The sequence below is a fragment of the Syngnathus acus genome, chromosome 11, assembly GCF_901709675.1.
Source record: "Syngnathus acus chromosome 11, fSynAcu1.2, whole genome shotgun sequence".
NCBI classification, from domain to species: domain Eukaryota; kingdom Metazoa; phylum Chordata; class Actinopteri; order Syngnathiformes; family Syngnathidae; genus Syngnathus; species Syngnathus acus.
Window position 1 is genome coordinate 2,023,170 of NC_051096.1, and position 24,270 is coordinate 2,047,439.

General features: G+C 41.8%; 1 protein-coding gene, 1 long non-coding RNA gene and 1 pseudogene across 5 annotated transcripts in view; all 3 read left to right on the plus strand.

The window, feature by feature from the left end:
* Positions 1 to 3,814: 3,814 nt before the first annotated feature.
* Positions 3,815 to 5,271, plus strand: LOC119130479. The gene is made up of 3 exons (XR_005099439.1): positions 3,815 to 3,891; positions 4,146 to 4,212; positions 5,179 to 5,271. It is a non-coding gene; the product is annotated as an uncharacterized LOC119130479 (long non-coding RNA).
* A 311-nt stretch (positions 5,272 to 5,582) lies between these two features.
* On the plus strand, positions 5,583 to 7,056 carry LOC119130805 (annotated as a pseudogene).
* Positions 7,057 to 9,151: 2,095 nt separating this feature from the next.
* Positions 9,152 to 24,270, plus strand: part of LOC119130317 (H-2 class I histocompatibility antigen, K-K alpha chain-like) — a 36,353-nt gene continuing 21,234 nt past the window's right edge. The window contains exons 1-8 of one of the 4 annotated variants that reach the window (XM_037264134.1): positions 9,152 to 9,310; positions 9,999 to 10,262; positions 10,403 to 10,681; positions 10,800 to 11,108; positions 11,200 to 11,304; positions 11,399 to 11,416; positions 11,635 to 11,689; positions 12,982 to 13,108. In XM_037264134.1, the coding sequence (XP_037120029.1) occupies positions 9,247 to 9,310; positions 9,999 to 10,262; positions 10,403 to 10,681; positions 10,800 to 11,108; positions 11,200 to 11,304; positions 11,399 to 11,416; positions 11,635 to 11,669 (1,074 nt within the window). In that variant the 5' untranslated portion in view covers positions 9,152 to 9,246 and the 3' untranslated portion in view covers positions 11,670 to 11,689; positions 12,982 to 13,108. Of the gene's footprint in view, positions 9,311 to 9,998; positions 10,263 to 10,402; positions 10,682 to 10,799; positions 11,109 to 11,199; positions 11,305 to 11,398; positions 11,417 to 11,634; positions 11,690 to 11,790; positions 11,876 to 12,981; positions 13,109 to 24,270 lie in introns of those variants that run through there. The other 3 variants (XM_037264132.1, XM_037264133.1, XM_037264135.1) reach the window with 3 other exon arrangements.

Genomic DNA, 24,270 nt, shown 5'->3' on the forward strand with positions numbered 1-24,270 from the left:
AACTCATCATCCCCTGCATTCATAGGCCTGCCTTTTACAGGGGTCAATGTAATTGGACAAGGTCCAGTGCCTGACCTATCAAGTTGAACTGGTGAAGGTGGTTTAATGTACGTATGGTCCTCGTGGACTGTTTCAGGATCTGCCAGTTTTGAAATGTTCACTGTTGTTCCAGGCTCCGTGCAAAGTATCTGTTCTTGAATAGGGAGTACTTGAACAGGGTCTGTTTGGCAGCCAGTGTGACAAACCTATAACACAAAACAGATAGCATGAATATTTACATATATGGTATGCAAGGTTCCAAATGTGTGACAGATTAATGGGTTATATTTATTATGCAACATGGTGATTACATGTACGAGTATTTATGAAATGCATTATTGCAGTATGTTACAATCATGTAACATGTAACTTGGCCTTCAAATAATTATGTCGATAGATCCATGCAAACAAGTTTTTGTCAATTTTAACCATGGGTAAAACAAAGTTGAAAAGAAACAAATGAATGCCATATGTGCAATTGAGACTTACGTTTTCTCTATAAAGTAAGTTCTTGACAACTTTTGAATTGGCAGTAAAAGCAGCAGATTCCAATTTTCTGTTGACAGACCTGATCGTGATGCCACTGCCCCGCTTGTAAACAGATCAATGTCCTGAAAATGTAACCAGTGAAAATATCAAATGTATACACCAAATATAAAATGCAAAATTCTGAAAAAAGATACTTGGTGAAAATGCATCGTAGTTTAAAAAGAACCCATGAAAATGGTACAGTACAAATTGTGGCTGGAGAAGTTGTAAAGTTTCATTCCAATATCTTTGAAAATTTCAAAGGTTTAAAAACAACTTTAATAAGTTAGAAACATTTGGTTAGGAATCACTTAGGTTTCTTGCAGATTTTATCTGAATAGGATCTGTGAAGAATTGTAGGTAAAGAAGTATTTTGATAAGTTCACTCCTATACTACCTTTATAAGAAATCGATTATGTTAAAATTTAAGGGTAATGTGAGTAATGATGTAGGAAGAAATGAATACAACGATTAGATGTTCTGTAGAAAAGGTCGTGCAGTAAATATGACTTAATATGGAGCAAGTTAATAAATAAAAACTACAGTTAACTTGACTTGGACTTGACCTATTTAAGGACTTGACTTGACTTGCCCACGAAAAAAAAGACTTGGGACTTTCTTGAGACTTGAAGGTTAAGACTTCAGACTTACTTGAGACTTGCACATGTGTGACTTGGTCCCATCTCTGGACATTTGTGTTGTTTCGGACCTGACGTTATAGTCCGGGACATTTTCCTCCACGTTGTCATTTGGGTCCTCTCTTGCGTTGATTTCCTCAACGCATTCGAGTCTTTGCAACTCACTCTCGGGAGCCAGGTGGCACCATTCGTTTATGACGAGCCCACTGTCCTCCACCTCTTGGATGGCATTGTCAATGTCTCGACTGTGTTTCTCATACCTTTCTCTGTTCCTTTTGACAATTTCACACACACGCTCCACAGAGTCGTTATGTGGTAAAGGAGGTATTTCTCTTTAAAGATACAAATACTCTTCTTAATATTAGAACATCCAGGTAGAGAAGACATTTTGACTTTCGCCAAAATGATGTGACAGATAGATGGACAAAATATTGTGTGTGTGTGTGTGTGTGTGTGTGTGTGTGTGTGTGTGTGTGTGTGTGTGTGTGTGTGTGCGCGTGCATGAGTGCGTGTGTGTGTGCATGCGTGTGCGAGAGAGTTAGGTTTCGTTTTCTTCTTATCTTGAAGAAATTTTTCTGACCAGATGCTGTTGATGCCAAATGTTTCCAGCTCAGTCACGCCCAGGCCGTCTTGGTTTCATTCAAGGTGCGTGTGTGTCATTTTGCTGCCAACTATTGTTAAGCACACTGCCAGCTTTCCTCTGCTGCCCAACCACCGTCAACACGCTGACCCGACTGCCAAGGACAGATGGAGCTTCAGACCATGCAGGTTGTAATTGCATCATTTACAGTGCATGCGTGCGTTTGTGTGATTATCAAAACTTTGGTCAGCACTTAGGAAGCTTGATCTGTTTTTTCAAAGGCAGCCCTTACACTCGGCCTAAAAAACAACGTCTTTTAATTTTCTTTCTAAGTTGTTCGAACTCATATCAATGCATATTTTGATATCATTCAGAAAAGGCACCCTCCGTTTTATTTGATCCTTTATATCCAAATATGCGTTGATATGAGTTAGAACAACTTTGGAAGAAAATAATCATTAAAAAAAGATATCTTTTTGGGGTGGTTGCAGGTCGGCCCCAACTGTCGCCCGGCAATGGCCTAGTCTGCCTAGTTGTTCTAACGCATATAAATGCATATTTTGATATCATTCATAAAAGGCAACCTCCATTTTATATGATCCTTTATATCCAAATATGCATTGATATGAGTTAGAACAACTTTGAAAGAAAATAATGGTTAAAAAAGAGATCTTTTTGGGGTGGGTGCAGGGAATGGCCTCGTCTGCCTAGTGGCAGGGCCACCATTGCATGACCGCACCCTCTCAACCGTACATCTATTCTGCGTCTCAATCAATGTACATGAAAACATTTAAGTGGATATTTTATGATTAGAACATTCAAAAATTGTTTCATACATGTAAATAGTACAATAATAGTATAAACAACATGCAGAGAATATTGTATCAATATTGAAAATGTAAACATTAGTCACCAACGTTAGTGAAACGTTAACGTTTTTGTTTTGTTTGTTTGTTAATTTCGAACATTAAAAGAAATACAAGAAAAAAGTAAGAAAGACAGAAAATGATAACTCCATAGTACAATAGAACATAAAAAAAGATAAAATGATATTGCATTCTAATTTTCCCTTTGTAGTAAATTCATATTTGTTCAAAAGGGAATAGAAGGAAGCCTAAGCTTATCTGACTCTACCCCTAGTAACTACATATGTCTTTGATTCTGTCAAGATTTGACCATTGTCAAATATATAAAATAAATAAATACAAAATAAATACAAAAGCAACTTAAACAACTTCACAGCATATTACGGTATCCCGTCAATATTTTGTCCTTACACATTTTTTAAACTTAGGTAAGGTACTACAGTTCTTTAGTTCTTCACTGCTGGTGTTCCATAATTCCACACTGTTATACAATGTAACTTTAAGTTTGTCCTCACCAAATCTCTTTTAAACATAAGTGTTCCTCTTAAATAATAGGTACTTTCCCTCCACTCAAACAACCTCTGGATACTGTTTGGCAATTGATTATTTTTTATTTTGTACATGAGTTGGATGGTTTTAAAGTCGACTAGGTCGTTGTGTTTCAGTGAGTTCAGTTTAATAAAGAGAGGGTTAGATGGTTCTCTATAATCAGCATTATTCACAAGTCGTATTGCTTTTTTTTTGTGGAAGAATAAAGATTGGATCGGTGTTTGTTTTGTATGTATTGCCCCACACCTCCACACAGTAAATAATGGATGTGAGTATGAAGGAGCAGTACAAGGAATATAATGATGACTGATTTATAAGCGTGTGTGTGTGTGCGCGCGTGTGCGCGTGTGTAACATATGGAGATGCTACGTTCCGTTGTTAACCTTGGTTAACCAGGGACCTCTAGTGGTCACAATTGACCATAGCAGAATTATACATCTTGTTGAGGACTCCTTTATTGTGATGATAACAACTTTTTGTAACAAGGTATACAATACTGTAAATATGTCTTCAGGAGTCTTTTACTATGACAACTTCTTTGATAACAGCGTACAAGACTGCAAATTGACTAACTTTCGCCATTTAAATTCACACCATTGTCCCTCATCTGGATTTAGGACCGTTCCGCGACCACTGACGACGGCGTGTCCGGAGGAGCATCTTTGCCTGTGGCCGTCGGCCAGTCAGAGACGTGAGTCAGCTTATCCATCACTCTACTCCAGTCATTTTTTTTAAAATACTATTTTATGTCTGTACGGCGACCTTGAGTGCTTTGAAAGGCGCCTTATCAATCAAATGTATTGTTATGATTACTCGACGACAAAGTCTGCCGTTTGGAGTTGCATCCTTTTTTCTGAAATAGCGCCGGGCTCGCGACGTTACATGGCTTTGCCTTGGCTGGCATTCTCCTCAGCTTTAGAGCTCTTGTCTTTTTTTGTGTTTCAGTCGGTCGGGTTTGCCGTTTCAACGTCCATCTCATCGGAGACAAGACACCACACCATGGTGGCGTTTGGTATTGCTCCTCTTTATTGTTCCTTGCACACTCATACACATGCGCTTTTTCTTTTTGGTCACTCACACACACACACGCATTCACACCGTCAAAGGTGGGAATCGAACTCACGGTTTCGGCACCAATGTTCCCTCTAATTTTTCTTGTGTATAGTGTAAGTGTAACAAATAAATGAAGAAATACAGGAATGAATCAATAGAAAATAGATAGATAGATGGATGGATGGATGGATGGATGGATGGATGGATGGATGGATGGATAGATAGATAGATAGATAGATAGATAGATAGATAGATAGACAGATAGATAGATAGATAGATAGATAGATAGATAGATAGATAGATAGATAGATAGATAGATAGATAGATAGATAGATAGATAGATAGATAGATAGATAGATAGATAGATAGATAGATCGATCGATCGATGAAATATTGTCAATGAGAACTTGAACTTGCTCGGGGTCGGATTTTGTGTTGTGTACAGCCCGTTCCTTTTCTGTCGGTCTTTTGCGCTCTCTCGCAATAATGTACTGACCGACCCCAGAGCTGTCCCATCTCGTTGCCGCAAACAAGGTCAAAACCAACGTCAAGTGGAAAGAAAACTTCACGTCACTTGGCTAAACACAAAATACGGCATTAGACGCACGCAGAACAAACAACACGTACACAGCTAGGGACATTCGTACGGAGTAAGCAAGAATAGAATGAGAGCACAAAATGTCAAATGACAAGTGATTCGAGATGAACCAAAGCACCCAGAAGCTGATCGGCGAACCACCAAAGCGCAAGGTACGCATCGGATGGACGCGCACGCGCTTGACTAATGGCTTGGTCGAGTTGAAAGCATTTGCAAGTCGTTCGCTCCGTCGGGGGAGAGAGAGAGAAAGAGAGAGAGAGAGAGAGAGAGAGAGAGAGAGAGAGAGAGAGAGAGAGAGAGAGAGAGAGTGACGTCGTTTGCGCTCAGTTTGTTCAGGTACGCTGGGGCTCCATTCTGGCGGTGGTCCCGACGCTCCTCTTGGTCGTGCTTGTCATCCAAAACATCGTCTTCTTCCACTTGAACAGGTACGCGCGCGCGCATGCAATGAACAAACACTTGACCACCACAAGTGACCCCCCTCCCCCCCCGCGCTGGTGGCGACTTTGCCCAACAGCATCCCGGACCACAACCGCACCGACTTAGCCTGCCACTGGGCGGCGCTGCAGACCGCATTGGCAGAGCTGAAGGCAGGTCAGACGGCATTGGCAGAGCTGAAGGCAGGTCAGGAGGCAGGTCAGACCGCATTGGCAGAGCTGAAGGCAAGTCACAATGCGATTTCCAGCGACCTGGAGAAGAGTCAGACCGCACTGGCAGAGCTGAAGGCAGGTCAGATGGCATTGGCAGAGCTTAAGGCAAGTCACAACGCGAGTCAGAGCCTGCTGGCCAAAGTCTGGCAGGAGATTAGCAGCGACAAAGGGCTTCTGAGTCAGACACTGAAAGACCTGAAGACGGACTACAAGAGCATGTCTCGGGTGAGGTGGACATTTCAGGACTTCACGTCCCTCCCTCCCTCCCTCCTTCCTCTTACACACAAACTACGATCTCCTTTGAGTAAGAACAAAAGTATTGTTGAAAGATGCAAACAAAGTGTCCCAGTTGGAGATCTCATTTCAGTTCTTTCAAACGCTTGGTGCGCAGGAGCTGTCACAAGAGAAAGAGGAGTTACACAACTTCAGTTTGGCTTTGACCAGCCTGCAGCAGAAGGTGGTGGATCAGCCCACAGGTAACAGGGAACTCCATGGTAGCTAGCGAGCGAGCGTGTCCAGTTTGTTTAAAGCGGGCATCTATTTTGCACTCGCACATGTCTTTTTTTTTTTTTTTTTTTTTTCTTCAGGTCTCATGCCCGGAGCCTGCAGTGACGTCATGGCGGCGGGAAAGTCCCGAAGTGGAGTCTATTCCATCTTTAGCGGGTCCAACAGCTTCGAGGCTTACTGCAACATTTGGCAGGATGGAGGAGGCTGGACCGTAAGTGCTTGACACCCCCCCAAAAAAACACCCCAAAGTTCCCCTCGTGATGCCTTCCCCAATAAAGTTGGCACTTTTCTTCAATGCTGAACGTCCAGTTGGCCAGTCATGCTCGTTTGCTCCGCTGATGGTGTGCGTGTGTGTTTGCAGGTGATCCAGAGGAGAAAGGACGGCTCCGTCGACTTCTTTCGGGGTTGGAACGACTATCGAAACGGCTTTGGAGACCTCGCCGGAGAGCACTGGCTCGGTCTGAAACAAAGACATCCTTCTTGTCAAGCCTTTGTGGTTTGCGTGACGTGACGCCGCCGACTTTGCGTGTTTGCAGGCCTGCAAAACATCCACGCTCTGACGGCCTCGGGCGCTTACCAGTTGCGGATCGACTTCACCATATTCGACGGCCGCAATTACTACGCTCTCTACAACAACTTCTCGGTGGGCCGGAACTCGCTGGACCCCCGAGAAGGACGGCTACCCGCTGCTTGTGAGCGGCTACTCTGGAAACGCAGGTAGCGACTCCCGCCGGGGGGGGGCACACTTGAGAGCCTGCGCCGCCTGCGTGTGCTCAAAACCAAGTTTGTGTGCTTTGCAGGCGATAAATTCACCTACCATTCTGGGATGAAGTTCACCACCAAAGACCGCGACCAAGACAATAGTGGTGGCAATTGCGCCAACATATTCAAGGGACCTTGGTGGTACGACAACTGTCACTACTCCAACCTGAACGGGTTGTACAAGGCAACAGGCACCTGCGACCAAACCAATGTAATGTGGGCACAGTTGGGGCCATCATGGAGTACCTGCCTGAGATTCGTGGAGATGAAGATCCGGCCCAGAAAGTGAGCGGTCAGCCGGCGGAGCCTGGGAACGGCATCCCCGTGGGATCACGTGGGTGCTGCCCGACGTCACCCATTTGTGCAGCGCTCGTAAAGTAAGATGGCGGTGCACAAATGTGTGTCGGATTTGGCCCGGGCAAATTGGCTCAAGTGCAATTCCGAATTTCACCAGAAACTTGACACGAGAGAGACCTGACAAACGGTTAGTTGGAAGTTAGTTCCTCAAAATAAACTCTTATTAAAAAGCAGTTCGGCGCTGTTGCAGTTCCAAATTTGACCAGCAGACGGTGCCAGATTTAGACTGACGTGACATGGTAAATCCGTCGTTGGAGTAGTCCAGGGGTGGGCAAACTACGGCCCGCGGGCCACATCCGGCCCACGGGACCGTTTAATCCGGCCCGCCAACCCTGAATAAATTGTATTAAACATTTTTTTTGGTCGTATTGCCTGCAATGACTGCGTTTCCCCAGTAGATGGGGAACCGCTCGCCTGCGCATTTACTACCGGAAGCCGTGTCAGAAAGCTCGGTGCACACTCACAAGTGCGTGTACGTACTCAGTAGTACGGACATGGCGCACTCGCGCTCTATTTGTATCAGTCCCGAATTTAGAGCGTGGGCTGTGACGACAGCATTCTTGTAATTCGCGCTTTCAGATACAGTTTTACGCTAAAGCCACCCACAAACCTTCCCCTGGAATCCTTCTATTAAAATGAGTCGCCCAAGGAAAAGCAAGCTGGACACAGTGCCGAGTGTTTAAAAAAAGAGTGGCCAATTTGGCTCGACGTACGCGACGTGACGTTCAGCCGCGTCAACATCAACCCGTCACAGATCGAGGTAAACGGACCAACACCTCGGATCTCTCCTAAGAATTGCCACAACAAATTTTACTCCAGACTATGACGCACTAGCAAAAAAAGGGAGACCAACAACACTGTTCCCACTGAAAATGAAGGGGAGGCTCTCAAGTTTGTTGTAAAAAAATGCATTTTGAATATGATTTGTACACATAGCAGGGATTGAAACTAGCGACCATTCTCATTTTTAAACAATGCAGGATGCTCAAGGACATTGATGCACCACCTGTTTGCGACTAATCTTAACCTGTAAAGTTCTTAAGGCTTACTTTAAGGAAGTGTTGCCGTTTTGATTACTTTATTTGGATGTATGCTTTCACCGATTCTTCAAGATGATATATTTGGTCAGAATGTTTGCCGTTTGATGTGATCTCATAAGATAAACATCTTTCATTAATCTGACCTGCAGGCACTGAAGTGATGGAGACTGTTATTCATAATAACAGTGTCGAATTTTATGAGAATCACTGATAGCAGTTTTTTTGTGAATTTTTTTTTTTTTTAATGCTGTTAATAAATGCATTTGTTTTCCAAAAACTTTTTTTGAATATCCATGCTTTACTACCTACTAAAGGCCAAAACCTTTTATGCAATGACCTTTACAGGTCGTTTATATTACTTCACACAAACACTACATCCATCTGCTCCTGGTTCGGCCCTCCGGTCCAAATTTAGAACCCAGTTCGGCCCGCAAGTCAAAAAGTTTGCCCACCCCTGATATAGCACGTTCATTGTAAGAGGGGAGGAGATGTTGTGTATTTTGGGCTAACTTCAGTTCCGTAGTAGGAAAACCCCGGAAGTGGGATGGGACTTCTAGGGGCATTCTCTGTTGTGTGTGGTACGCCCTGTGAACGCACTGTGATTAAGTCATAAAGCAGTTATCCTTCACGTCGTTGTCCGACCTATTCTTGCTATCTAAGAACCTGGAAAATAGTAAGGATATAAAAAGAGACCAAGCATCCTGCATTAACAGACAAACCTTAACCACTTCGGGTGTCATGGTGTGAGACGCTCAACGGGATCACCAATATTTGAGTGATGTTCTATTTATTTATTATCTTTCTGTGTGTTCACGATTGTCATGGTGATCTTTCTGGTGATTTCTTAACTAGGTTGGATGTATTTTCTTTTGTTAACGTTGATTTCACCGACGGCCCAAAAAGGCACCAGTGCACAGCCCTGAGTGACGTCATCGCCAGGCTGAACTCCAATTGGCTTAAGTGGGAAGTAGTCGAAGCGCCTCTGCTGTTTTCTGTACTTCCTCGTCCGCCAGCCAGACGAGTCACTTGTCGCAACTTCGACCAAATACCCCTTTTGACTAAAATCGCAAAAGGACAACTTGATGCTTGCAATGAATTTACTTGTATTCTTTGTTGCGGCCGTGCAAATTTACAGCGTGGCACCTGGTAAGTTAACTTTACTTACAACTCAGTTTATTATCCTCATTTCATGAGCGGAATATTCCTTCACCTGAACACTCGTTTTCCCGTAGTTAGACGGGAACACAATGCTATTATTATAACTTTTGGAATATTTAGTTAATAAAGTTGAAAAACAAGTGACACAAAGCAAGGTGGTGTATACCTGCATGAATATCCATTTGGTTAATTATGGAAAAGCTAATGTACAGTAATTAAATATTTGACAATAGAGTCTTTGCAATTGATTATTAACATTTCACGGTAACGGCAATAAAGTTGTATCTAATCTTTCATAATAAGAAAAAACATTGTATTGCCTCCTGAATAGACAATATATGATCAATTACGTAATTGGAAAAGTCTTGGGGGCAAATTAAAGAGAATGGCAAAAGTTATGTAATTATATTTCTTTCATAAGTGGATTTAAATCCCTGATGAGGGGCATCCCGCTGGAATCTAACATATTTATCAACAACCAGCAGAAAACAAACAATTGTCAAATCACTGACAAGTTTGAGCGAAAGAATGCGCTTGGATAAACATGAACTCCAACATGTCAAGTGCTAAAATGTTCAAACTGCAGACAGAATCGTTGAAAATATGAATTGCACAAGATTGCTTAATGTAAAAACAAAGCAAGATCATGGATGTCACTTTTGTGTTTGTCTTTCAGTCATTCACACGCTCAATTATTTCGCGACGGTCTCTCAAGTTGCAAAGCTACCAGAGTACTTACTGGTGGCGTATGTTGACGGCGTTCAGATTCTGCAGTTTGACAGCAACCACAGGGAAACGAAAGTAAAACATGACTGGGTGAACAAAATCACAGAAGATGATCCGCACTTCTGGAAGACAGAGACGGAGATCAGTATTGGGAATGAGCATGTCATGAAAGTCAACATTGAAATCGCTAAGAAGCGCTTCAACCAAACTGGAGGTTTGTTTACGTCCGAGCGTCCGCTCGTAAAATTCATTTCATGTGCTGCTCCACTTTTTTTTCTTCCCGACTAATAAACAGACGTGTTGCTGCTGGCTTCTCTGATTATCGTCACTGAATCTTGTGTGCGATCCTTTCAGGTGTTGACATGTTTCAGCGGATAAGCTGCTGTGAATGGGACGATGAGACTGGGGAGGTTGATGGATGGGAGCACTACCGTTATGGCGGAGAAGACTTCATATCATTTGAGGCGAAGACGATGACATGGATCGCAACACATCCACAGGCTTTCATCACCAAATTGAAGTGGGACCAAAGCGACGGGTACAAGGAAGCCCAAAAGAATTTCTTCACTGAGGTGTGTCCTTCTGATTTGAAGAAGCATGTGAGCAACGGGAGGGACTTCCTGACGAGAACCGGTACGTTGTCCTCTCACAACCTCTCTCAACCTCGCACTCTGTCGTTCCTCCCTTCACATTCTCTCCATCTTTCGTGCCCTCCTCACGCGTTTCCCTCCATCTTTGCCCCCGCGAGCAGAGCTTCCCAAGGTGTCTCTCCTGCAGAAGACTCCTTCCTCTCCGGTCACCTGCCACGCCACGGGTTTCTACCCCATTACATCGTCCCTCTTTTGGAGGAAGAACGGCGAGGAGATCCACGAGGACGTGGAGATGGGGGAGACCCTCCCCAACCACGACGGAACCTTCCAGACCTCGGTCGACCTGAAAGTGGAGGTGACGCCCGCCGCGGAGCGGGAGTACGAATGCGTGTTCCAGCTGGCCGGCGTCTCGGAAGACATCGTCATCAAGCTGGACGCCGGAAGCATCCTGAGCAACGCGCGCATCCAGGGTGAGCGTTTGGCGCGGCTCAGACACGTCCGATTGGCTGTGGGCTCTCACGGGTCATTGACGTGTCTCTCTCCGCGCTTTGCCGTGTGAAGAAGAGCAAGACAGGAAGAAGGCGGTGGCCATCGCCGTCCCATTGGTGGTCCTCGCTCTGGTGGCGGTGGTGATGTTCCTTGCCAAGCGTCTCAAAAGCAAACAAGGTGAGCGACACAAATGTTTGCTCCGTCAGGAACATCCAAAGAGAACATTGTTTGTGATCATTCCTAATCTATTCTTGCTTCTCTTTCATTTCAGCCAAATACTCTCAAGCTCGTAAGTAAAACGTTTTCTGCTTCCTTTGCGCTACAATAACAAGGCAGCCATGTCAAGGTTTGATTCAAACCTAAAGTGTCAATGCTGGAAAATGTCAGCTGCGTACACTGGTGCCCTGAGATACGCTCGCAAATGCTTTTTTTTCCCATTGAAAGGAATGGAATGACGTTCTTCATCAAAATTGTCGTCTTGTGTAACTTAACCTCTCTGGCTTTCAGCTGTTTCCACCGATTCTGAGCCTGTTTCCGGGTGAGTGGCAGCAACGGTCACCTGGTAAGTTAGCTCATGCTAACACGTGGTCTTCGGATTCTGGAGGTGGGTTAGGGAACATTTGGATTCTTGTTGACTATTTTGCTCTGCTCTTCTTTCTTCAGGTGTCGGAATTCTTTCAGAGGACTTTCTCATCACAACACAGATGTTTTTTTCTTCAACAATAATTATGTTTCGGTTAAATTAAGTTTTTGGATGGTTTCCACAACGATGGCGACAAGCTTCATCCTTGTTTGATTGTACTGTATTGGCCCGAATATAAGACGAGTTTTTTTGCATTGAAATAAGACTGAAAAAGTGGGGGTTGTCGTATATTCGGGGTCTAGACATTATACCCATTTTCATTTGTGCGCAGCGGTAAGTTAAAGGCTGGTGGTATCGACTGAGTATGTTGCTGTGATCGTGTGCGTCTTTGACACAAAGTGAGTATATACATTTCATTGTTACGACTGTCCACTGTTGTGCCGTTTGTCCGATCGCGGTTTGCTTCGTGTGCGCGCCGTCTGATTGACTGCTCCGGCGCGCTCCTTTAAGTTTGCCTCGCATCCAACGAGTGGCCGTTACGCAGCGGCACGGCGACTTACGGTCGCCAGCAAATGTATTTTGTTCTCTCGATCGATGACTTATGTTTGGTGTGTTGCCGAGAGTATTTCATTTATGGTTATTTATTATTATTTTTTGCCAATAATTCAGTAAAGCAATCAAAACTGAACCACGTCTGTGTTCTGACCGACACCCGGGGGCGAAAAGAGCATAACCATCGGAGCCAACCCCTTATACAGTCCTCAGGCTCCCCAACAATACCGGTTGCAGTTTGCATTATTTTATTGCAATGTTTTTCCTTATTCAGATTTGTTTCAAGACTACAGTTAGACTTCACTTTGATGGTTAATGCAGTTATTGCAATTTTGTTGTTTTATCACAGTAGATTGGTTTATTTACATTTCAAAAACCAGAAGTCATTTATTTACAAATGTGATTGCACTTTAGTTTACATATTTAAATGTTCAGATATTAAGTTGTGATAGACAGTTTTTGCATGATTTAAATGAGGCAAAATAACATGCTTTTTCTCTCGAATATACTGTTATAATAATTTGTTTCAGATGTAATTATTTTCTGTATATAAATTAAATTTGGTGTTCAAAAAGTCTTTTTTTTAAACGTGAGCCTTGAAAAAGAGGGGGTCGTCTTACAATCGGGGTCGTCTTATATTCGGGCCAATACTGTATATGTAGTATATAAATACACATAATGTTGTGGTGACTTTGAGACATCTTTCATTGTTTTCTCAGATATGACCCTACATTTGGTTGCTTCACCTCAACGTCTGCTAGGCTAACACATAAAGGGTACCGGCCATAAATAGGCTAACGGTTAGCTTCATTGTGGTGGTAGTGGTGGTATTGGAACACAAACGGTGCATCAACACATGACGAGAGACACTCTAACAACACAGGTACATATTCTTTATCCTCTGCAAAGAAACAAATACAAATTGGCCCGAATATAAGACGAGTTTTTTTTTTATTGAAATAAAATGAAAAGGGGGGGTCGTCTTACATCCGGGGTCTAGACAAAGGCTTTTTTCAAACTTGAGTCTTGAAAAAGAGGGGGTCGTCTTATAATCAGGGTCGTCTTATATTCGGGCCAATACGATAGTACGGCGTGATTTATTTACTATGATCCGGAATAACACAATCAAAAACATAGGCAAGGCATTAACACCATACATCATGAATAGGAACAACCGTGAACTCCTATCTTACATAAACGATGTTGAACTTCTTATATATTGCTGGCTGATGTGCGCCAGAGTATCCCTGGTTGTATCTTGGTTGGCTCTGTACTCAGGAGACTCGACTTGAACTTGGTGACATGACACTATTTGCCTCAAGAGTTTTGTACCTCGCTTATTTTGAGACTGGCCTGGCTCGAGACTCAACTTGAACTATGTGACTCTAGGCCTTCAGAAGCACTGACATGCATTTACAAGCTGAATTTATTCACATACGTTTTCTCCTGCAAATCACAGACTCAAAATAAAATGTTAATAATTTGGCTTGCACTGTTTGTAGCTTAGAATATTTGATCAACAGTTTTCGTATTGTACTGCGCACCAAGCGAGAAGTTCACCGGATACCGGGTAGGCAAGAACGAGGAAATTGGGTGCAAGAAGGCTGCCATATCAGGACTGAGAGCTGAAATGCAAAATGGCCGACCCAAGTGGAAAGTCCCTTGTTTGTTCACTTTGCCCTGTCAGCCATAGACGTCTATTAGACGTCTGGTCTATGTATAGTGTCAATCGTGCACTTATTCAAGATTCAAGAGTTTTTATTCGCCATGTTTGAGCGTGCCAAACAAGGAATTTGACTTCAGTAAAACACACCCTCTGTTCAACATTTAGGTGACTAACAACACTCAGGACATGTGAATAATGGCAAAAACAGTGTGGACAAATTCAAAAAGGTGTGAAGAGCAGGATGTTATTGCACAGTAATGACTCTTGAGACTCTATGATGCAAGTGACCGGTTCTCCGTTTAAAGGGTAAAATTCTGTACCTTAGCCCCTCTGCAGTCACGCAGTCTGTAGGGGAGACGAGAATTGATTTAAGCCGGTACGGAAAGAAGATTCGTTCCGGGCCTAACCGCTGTTCAGGTAACTAATCTATTGTTATATTAATTCCGTCATTTCCGGACGCTAGTCCCGCTGAAATAAAAAAAACCCGAGGGTTGAGTAACTACTTTTTCGAGACCCAGGATCTCCTCGATCGCGGCCGTTTCAGCGGCTCTCCTTTCCTATAATGATTGGGGCTTTTGTTCACCACTCGGAATAGATTTAGCTGTCTTTGTTAAGACCGCAGGAAGTCGTTTATTTACACTAGCGTGCACCCACACTAGCTGAGCTCAAGTTAACGGTTTCGGACCAGATTCTGACACTCCCTGATGTCAAGGATTAAAGCTATCTTCATTTAAAAAAGCACTTGTTAGGTTCGTTCCCAGTTCTTTATCTTTAATGCTCGATATGCTAACAGTAATTACCAAGAGGCAGCCTTCACAGTTTAACTATTGAATGTATGCCAGAATGATCGATGCACAGCTGTGGAGCCCTTTTGCGAGATGCGGAAGAAGGTCTAACTCCCAGCGCCAAGGTTCCTGCTCTTATACTACTCTGGGCCGCTTTCCTGCAAGGAGGCGACTCTGCCTAGCCTGTGTGATAATGCGTGACCTTAACTGAGAGCGACTTCTACCTATGTGCAAAGAGTGTCATAGAGAAGAGAAAGCTAATGAAGCAAGAGAAGGGTTACAGCGATATAACGGCATAGCTCAAGCTACCTAGCTAATCACATGTGCGCCTACCAGAGGCCTATTCTAACAATCCCCCTGTTTGAGTGACCTTAACTAAACTTGAGCTTTTGATAAAAAATACGTGGCTCCCCCGTTGAACTGGCCTAAACTGCCAGTTCCTCCCACCCCCTTTTTGTGTGCGCAAAAATCCTACCTATATGTGCGTGTGGTCCCCTCCACGGCAAGGCTCTTACCATCAGGTCCGCCCCCCTCGGACCTTTCATTGAGTTGCCACTAACTTCAGGGGCCACTAGTGTGGTGCAGTACAGAATGGAAGAATCTAACTAATACACCATAAGTGTGCCTGTAATGTAGTAGGTGTGTGTCAATTATTGGTGTACCCGGTGCAAGCGGTGAAACCTGTGAAGCACATGAGCAAGCAAAATAACTATATATTCATCATCAATTATCGTGGACCCCACATCTAACTAATCACACGTCGTCCTCCTCGTCCACATCCTCCAATCCGGGAACCACAGGCACCGGCAAAAATCCCATGCCTGCCCCACTGGACGGCCCGGTATGGTGGGGGCCTTCCATGATTCCCCACTGCACGCTCGACAGGTCCAATGATCAAGACCCTAATGCAAGGAACACAGCAACAACCACAAAACACAAACCCTCCCATGACCATCCCACCAGAAAAATGTACACTAGTGACTACCCTTTTCCACTTACCGACCCACTTTTCCAACATGTCAGTAAACGAGTCAGACACACCAGAGCTTGATTTTAATTTATACAACAGACCCCAACAGTGAAACTCCAATGCGGTAGTCGTATTATAGAACAGTAAAAATGAGCATCAGAAAATATATACATACATACAAAAATACACGCAAAGAAATGTTAAAAAATAAAAATAAACCAAAAATATCCACGTCCACATTGTCAAACAACATTTACAATTTTCCAAAGACTTTGTCTTCTGTTTTTATTCTCTAACTTCAGATCATGGGAAACTCCACTTGTTTTACTCTTCAATGCGTAATGAACAATATCTTTTTTCCTTAAATTTCAGCAAATCTGTTACTTAATAAAATTAGAAATTATGATGGGAATCCAGTCCACGAATTTCACCAATAATGCAATTTTAAGTTTACCTGTCTTGCTGTTTGTTAATTATACAAACCTATACCTGGAGGTTTGACATTGGACGATGTAAGGCAGATGGCGGACTGTCAACCACTCTGGTCACCTATTACCTTATCTCTGGGGAGGAAACCAAAGGAGTGTCGCTTGCAGGACTAATGGAGTAAATGACCTCCCCTCCAAAACACTTATTTTTGGGTATAACGACAAAGATACATTCTCAGAATGGATTATTTGATTGTTCAATTGCGTTTCCAAAGAGGAAAATATATAAGATCAGGCCCCATGAGTGCAATGAGAGCTTAGGTTGATCAGGACTGTTAGCTCATTGCATGTCTAGGGGTAAAAAGGGCTTGTCGGTACCCCCAATTAGGCTTATTTCTAGGGTCCATTGCATACTCCAATTGCATCCACCTTCACACGCTCATATAGGTGTGGCCAATCGCTCACTGTAACCCCTTTCGTGGCGCGTCTGCCTCATTTTCACCCAAATTGGTGGCACCGCATGTTTAATTCAACTGGCGCCTGCCAAATTTGATTGTTGTTGTCAGAGGATTTCTCCCTTCCAGTCACTGTGACGTAGCTTCTCTGGTTCCTCCTGGACACGGCTGATAATGCTGGATCTGTGACGTCGTGAAAAAACTCAGAGATGACCTTGTTAGCAACCCGGTATGTCATAAAAATGATATCCTTACTAATCACAATTACAAGTTACAAGTTGTAGATGCCAAATCACAAATGGTATTATATTCAAGCTAATTAGTCCATCAAATGGTAAACACATAAACCTTCATCTCCAGTATAATGCTCACATGCTTTTTATTTTGTTACTTTAGCAACCCCTCACGAGTTGCTCAAGTGTCTCACTGACTCAAAGATTTTAAAACATGGATAGAGAACTTATCAGTTCAAACCTGAAACATGAAAATATTAAATTCCAAAACACGGCTCCAAAGAAAACAAAGTTCTGCACAATTTATTACTTGACCCCCCATTGTTAAAATCACAAAAAGAGAAATTGCAGACTCAAGAATGAATGTTTTCTCAAAATGGTATTTAGTCCCACTTCTGCTAATTCAATTAAGAAAATCTAACATGTCAGTGAATTCGACACATCCACAATTCAAACCGATACAATAAACGTTGACTTATAGCCCTTGAAAATTGTCGACTCATTCAACCGTACTCCCGCAATAGTACCCGACAACCTTCTATATTCTGTATCTGTTCATGATGAACACAGACCCACCCACTTCCAGTTCCATAAAACAAAACTCCACATCGGTAAACAATTTGTCAAATGTAAAACAACATTACTTTTTTTTTTTTTTTCCCAACGATAACCAACTTATGCCGTGTTTTCACGGAGCCCCCGCAATCAATATCATCTGATGTGACCAACTAATCAAGCAGTTGTCTTCTTTGTAAACTGAACAACAATATTTAGCCGCTAAATAGTAATAGGGAAAACTCCCAATGCACTTTATGCAAAATAAAACCTGATGAAAGAGATTGGTAACCTTTTATACTCAAACAGGCAAATTGGCCTTCTCCCAGTGAAAACAAAATCAAAACCAACACCAAATAGTCATATTTTCTTAACAATATCACATTTCGTTCCCCTTTCTACAAACAAACGAATACTTCCACCCCTTACCTGCTATGTTTTGTCTAAAGAACCATCATCCTTCAGCCCACTGTCCAAGCCCTTGCCGTTGGAAGGCCATATCTCAGCGATTGCCACAACCCCAAATCTTAAAACTATCGTTGGTCATCCTCGACTTTGGCAAAGTTCTTACTGAGAGTCATGCTATTAAAGCAGACGCTCTCATTCAAAAATTCTCCCACTACCCCCAAAAGTGAAAAATGTTTGCATTCAGAATTCCACAACATCTATAGCAGGGGTCACCAACCTTTCTTAAACCGAGAGCTACTTCCTTGGTACTGATTAAGGCAAAGGGCTACCAGTTTGACATACACTTCTGAAATAGCCAATTTGCTCAATTTGGCTTTCACTATGTGTTATTATTGTCATTTGCAGTTCACATGCAAGTGTGATTTTAACAAGAATAGCAAAAATACAGTCAAACCTTGGTTTTTCAATCCGTTTCAGAAGGCGGTTCGAGAAGCGAATCAGTCGAATTCCGAATCTATTTTTCCCATTACAAATAATGGACATTTTTTTAATTCGTTTTAAGACAAAAAAACCCCGCCTTTTTTAAGCATATTTTCATTTGCGCATATTTGTCCGATCGTGCAATTGCAGCGCACCGCCGAACGCGCAACCGTAGCGCGTTGCCCACCGCGCAACTGCACCGCGCTGGTCGCATTATTGTGACAGAGCCGTCCCTGAAATTTTGAAAATATTTTTAAAGTCCTGATGTACTTTCCAAAATTTAAGTGGACCTAAGTGCGCAGGGAGCTTAATTTTGTCCGATCGCGCAACTGCAGCGCACCGCCGACCGCGCAAAGGTAGCGCGTCGCCGACCGCGCAACTGCACCACGCTGGTCGCATTATTGTGACAGAGCCGTCGCTAAAATTTAGAAAATATTTTGAAAATCCTGATGTACTTTCCAAAATTTAAGTGGACCTCATTGCGCAGGGAGCTTAATTTGGTCCAATCGCGCAACCGTAGCGCGCCGGGCGCTCACTGTCGCATTGCTTTAAGAGCGTCTTTGTGTTTTTGGATGGCTTTACTGCTCCCACTTGCTTTCTTTGGAGGCATGATTAGGGGTTATGTTGGATTTTGGTTCCACAATTTAGAGAGCGCTATCTGCGCCTCACGGCAAAAGCCATTGCCAATCACCTGTTATCCAATTCACTCACTGCGTGCTCGTTTAATTTCTTCAGATTTAGGAAAATGCAAAGACACTGAAGCAGAAATTAGACTTACACAGGTTGGTTGAGTTCAATCATAATTCTTGTTAAGAAAGCTCTGTTTTCAGGAAAGTACAATACAGCGCTGGGCCCTTCAAGAGCAGAAAGTCTCCATTCAGAAAAGGCAACGTTCAAGGTTCTTTGGTCAGCTTATATTCAGTTGGTGTGGGGCGCGTTTGATGGGTGATGAGTCGTTGGGGTGGGGCGAGTTCGCAGTAGAGTTTGATTCCATGGGAGTGGGTGCTGGTTATGGAAGATTCGGTGTGTGTGTCTTTCGGCCTTGGTGATCATCTTTGGCCGAGTCCTTGGCTGTCTCCTTCTGGCACCAGCTGGTTTTTTATCTCCGAGTGACCTTCCTGTAAACATTCTTCACCATCCTTGCACATATGCTGTCGTACCTCATTCTTTCACTTATCGAAAAGCTGGCGTCCCGCATTAGGCGACATATGACGTTTAGTCAAAACACAAGATATAATCAAGTACTGAACGGTCAAGACGACTCTGGCCGTGTCCATGATGTAGAGAACAAACATCAGGCATGCATTACACAGTTCCTTAAGGGTCATTAAGCTATTTAAGCAACATATCAAAAGACATTTATTTTGCAGTGCACAGAAATACATATTGAATCGTGAAGTTGTAGCAACCTCTGTTATTATCTTTTATCAAAGAATGTCTAGTTATGTCTGCTTTATTGGTTGATTCCATGAATATACTTGTCTGCTTGTATACTTTATCCAAAGAGATGTGAGCGTATCTGGTATTGTGGCTAGGCGGGTTTTGTGTCTTTTGCCCCTATTCCTTCACACCCTCTGTTGACCTCAGTTAAACTGAGGTCACCAAAAACCCATATGTGTTCGTACTCCCTCTGTCGGCCCACCACGTCCCTCTGTGGAGCCGCTTCAAGTCCCTCTGTGGGGCCGCCAATGAGTGAGAAAAATAAATATAGATAAAATTCATACCCAGACATTTGTAAAAGATGGAGAGGGGAAAGGCAATTGGCCTAGACGACATTCTAGTGACAGCATGGAACTATCAAGGAGAGATGGCAGGGGAGATTCTTAAAAAGCGAGAAGATTCCCGAAAGAAGTGGAAGATGAAAACGAAAACGTGAGAGAAAAATACATAAACAAATAACGAAATACATACATACATCCATACATGCACATAGACAGACAGACATCGAACGATCGCCCATTCTGTCACCCGGTCATTCAGTCAATCAGTCAATCCGTCAATCAATCAATCAATCAATCAATCAATCAATCAATCCCGCACTCACTCACAAGTGTTAATTAATTTGTAATAGTATTGCAAGCAGTTTAAACTCTATGGGAATATGTGAATGTCCATATCTGTTCTATCAAATTCTAATCCTTCTTTACCTTTGTATAAGGCACAGGTATCAAACTCAAGGCCCGGGGGCCAGATGCAGCCAGGCACATCATTTTATGTGGCCCGCGAAGACAAATTGTGCCTCATATTCATGTGTCATTACTCGAATTGCAAATTGTCTTCACTTTTAATAATATTTTATTTTTAACTATTAGACCAGTTTTTACTTGTCTGATTTGAAAACGAATTACTTGTCAGTTTATTTTGTAGCTTTTACTGTATATAAATGAGGTGCTCATACATTTATTTGGGGTGACAGTCATAACCGCCCTCCAAAAGAAGCTATGACTACAATGCGGCCAGGGAAAAATTTGACACCCCTGGTATAAGGGATAGCCTTTTCAAAGCATAGTCATCGTAATTTATTCAATCTGTTGTTTGACTAACATTTAATCATTGATCAATCACGTATCTTAATTCATGCTTTTCCAAACGCCACCATTTTATAGGGAAAAACTTTTGTTGAATCTATTTGTTTTTGCCATAATACTCCTGCAGTCATCTTAAATGTGTTCAATTTATCAATCCCTTCCATTGTTTATCCTGCAAATGAATCACGTGAATAATGTGTTATTCAAACTTTAACGTTCATAAGTTATCCACCTGTTCCAAATTCGTTTGGAGTCTGTATGTTATTGTTCCAATTTTTTACATTTAATACTCTCCCACCTATTTGATCCTGTTTTGAAAGGTCTACAATTTATTATAAGCTATTTTAAAACTCTCCACACTTGTTACCAGGCTTTGGCTCCATTTCACGATGTTATCTCCCATTCACTTCATTTCTGCCAAGCTGCTTCTTCTCCTCCGTCTCGCATGTTGAAGACTTAAAAACCATCAATTCTGAAAACACTTAAAATCTCACAATTCCCCCCTTTGTTTTTTATTATTTTCAATTTTTTGTTTTTTTGTTTTTTTGTTTTTTTTCTCCCCCTTTTGACACATTCTAAAAAATGTGGCACTATGGTTAAAAGTAAAAATAACAATTTCCATGGTAACATACCCATCGCCAGCTGGACTTCGGTGTACCTCCAGATGCCATCCTGGCCTGGAATCACCAATTCTCAGTCCCTGAAACTCGACTGGCAGCATCTCACATGGCTGTATGAACAAAAGCCATCACCCTCCTGTAGCGGTGCATGCAGCTCTCCGGACAATAAACATCCATAATACCAAAAAATAAAATTCATAATGCTAAACAAAAAAGAATCCACACACGGGCGCATGTCAAACGTATGAAATTGAAAACTGGAGCCTGCCGAGCCTGTCCTGAAAACGATCACATTTACAAACTCATTATGAAAAGTAAGGGGTTAGTTGTTAATGCATGTTCACAGACATGACACAAAATTTTCCAAGACTGCAGTTGACAACCTGCAAAGTAAACACGAGTTTAACAAAGGAAGCACAATCTGCTCCCTGGGTTGCTGTTAGAGGCTGCAATACAATTAGGTAAAACATCAAAACAAAGCAAGTCATCACAAATTCCGTCACGTACATTTCGTCACACTGTCAGGTAAGTCCAGAGTTGTTGTCATACACTGTCTTGACTCAGAGTCTTGATTGTCAATGCTGGTATAGTCACGTCTGGTCATAATCTTGAATTGGGCCTTCTCCATTGAAGTCTTTTGTTGTCAATGGTGCCCCAGAGTAATCCTAAACCCATATTTAGTCCAAAATTAGCCCCGATCAATCTTGCTTTTTCAAATCTGTAGTATCTTTATATTTTTTTTTTCAGGTGAGAGGAATGTTATCCTCTGCTGTGATCACATCACCCCAACTTTGAATCATGTTGACCATTCACAATACACCACCACCACAAGCACAGACTTGACATTCATACACCATTACAGACAAACTGTCATCCCACAACACACACATAAAACGTACAATATTAAATTGTAAAAGGAACCATCCCGACGCAAAATTTTCTCCTCAATTAAAATTTCCCTTTTTTATTTTAAATCCAAAATTAATATCTAATTGTCTGGTCTCCTGTCCTCTCATCGTTTGCCAATATGCAGCATGCTGGAACATGATTTAACTCCCCATTTAGTTTGCTCACATCTCACACTTAGACTATTTGACACTTTGTGTAGAGCTGTAACTTCAATATTTCCACCTTCCCATATTTCTTCCACTAAACAGTTCCATTTTGCTTTTAGTTTAAATTCATCCCTCCAAATAACTACCTCTGGCAAAGAACCAAAAAATTATAGAGCACTCCCTTTTACTGTTACCTTGTTCCTTCATTCATCTCCTCACAAGCATAACTGACCCTCCTAAAAAATAATGATACTGAAAATAATGTTTAAAAAACAATATACACAGCTTCTTCCTGCCACTTACACTATCACCTTGAAGATTATCGTTCTCATTTTTGTTGATGCCAATTCTTAGAATCAAAAAGAAATGCTTACTCCTGATAATGGAGTCACGCTAAATCACAAATTTTGAAACCTTCTTCCATGTTCCCCCTTTGTACCTATCAAAACCAATTAGAAATATTTTTACTGTCATGATCATCATTGTGGCCTTCACACTTATTGTTCCTGTACTTTAAATTGTCAATTCTTGTACATTTGAAGCCCTTTGAGACTTGCTTGTGGGCTATATACGTAAATAAACTTGACTTGCCTTGACTTTATTATTATTCAACTTCTTCTGCATTCTTCTGCCTCTTTTTTATTTATTTATTTATTCTTTTTTTTTTTTTTTTTTTATTTCTTTTTTAGCTTAACTACTTCTACAAATTCATCTGATTCACTTCATTCCACTTTTAACACTTTTAACACATTCCAAATATTCATGCCAAATATTCTAAATATTTACGGTTTTCGAGAAATTTACAAATTTTAAGCCAATATTTCACCATTCAATCTTCATGGCACATTCAACATTTCTCATTTTCTTCCTCATAATTCCTCCAATTCGCCTTCTTTAACTTCCTAGATTAAAATTTCACATTTTCACTTTTAACATTGCGGTAAAACTTTGCAAAATTTCCTTTTTCCCTTATAATTTCTAATTAATTTTCTCACTGACTCAACCCATTTCAATTTTTGAACCGTTCATCTTATGCCTACCTATTCCAAAACTTCCCACTTTTGATGAATTTCAAATTTTCAACTTTAAAATTCATGCCCAATTTTACAGAATTCTTTCTATATTTTCATCCATTTTCTGACCACTTCAACACGTTCCAAATTTAAACATAATCTTGTAGCATTCCCCGAATTTCTATTCAGCCTCTTCGCCTTCACACGCAATTTCTACAGAAATGACAAATTCTAATTATTATTGTTAATCCTCCGTGACCCTCGTAAGGACGAGCCGCACCAGTAATGGATGGATGGATGGATTGTTAATCCTAACCCCAAGTACCTATCATAAATTGCCATTTAAATCAATTGTCGCAAGGGTCATGTCACTGTAATTGTTATTTAAAAACCCTACTGTATTCTTTTTTAATTAAGTAGTGCCCTGTATTACTATTGTGCTGACTATCCAGAATTCCAACTTTCTTATGGCCCCTCACCCCTTCAAGCTCAAATATGCATCCTATAAATCAGTCGCAATTGATGTGTAATTAAATTCTGTCGTTTTGATAAAGGTCAATTAAGTTTAGCAATTCAGCCTTCTGTTGCCCGAATCCAAATTTTCACCGGTCCAATTATAAAATTTCATTATTTCAATTAGATTCATCATGTCTTCGAAATGCTATGTTACATATCGAAATTTATGATTCAAATGATTTAATTTCTATCGATCAATGTCAATGTCAATAAGCAGCCTTATTATTCCCTCTTTTATCAAAACTCCTCAGTTATGTCCGCCCCAGCATCCAAACACACTTCCATCCCTTTTGTCC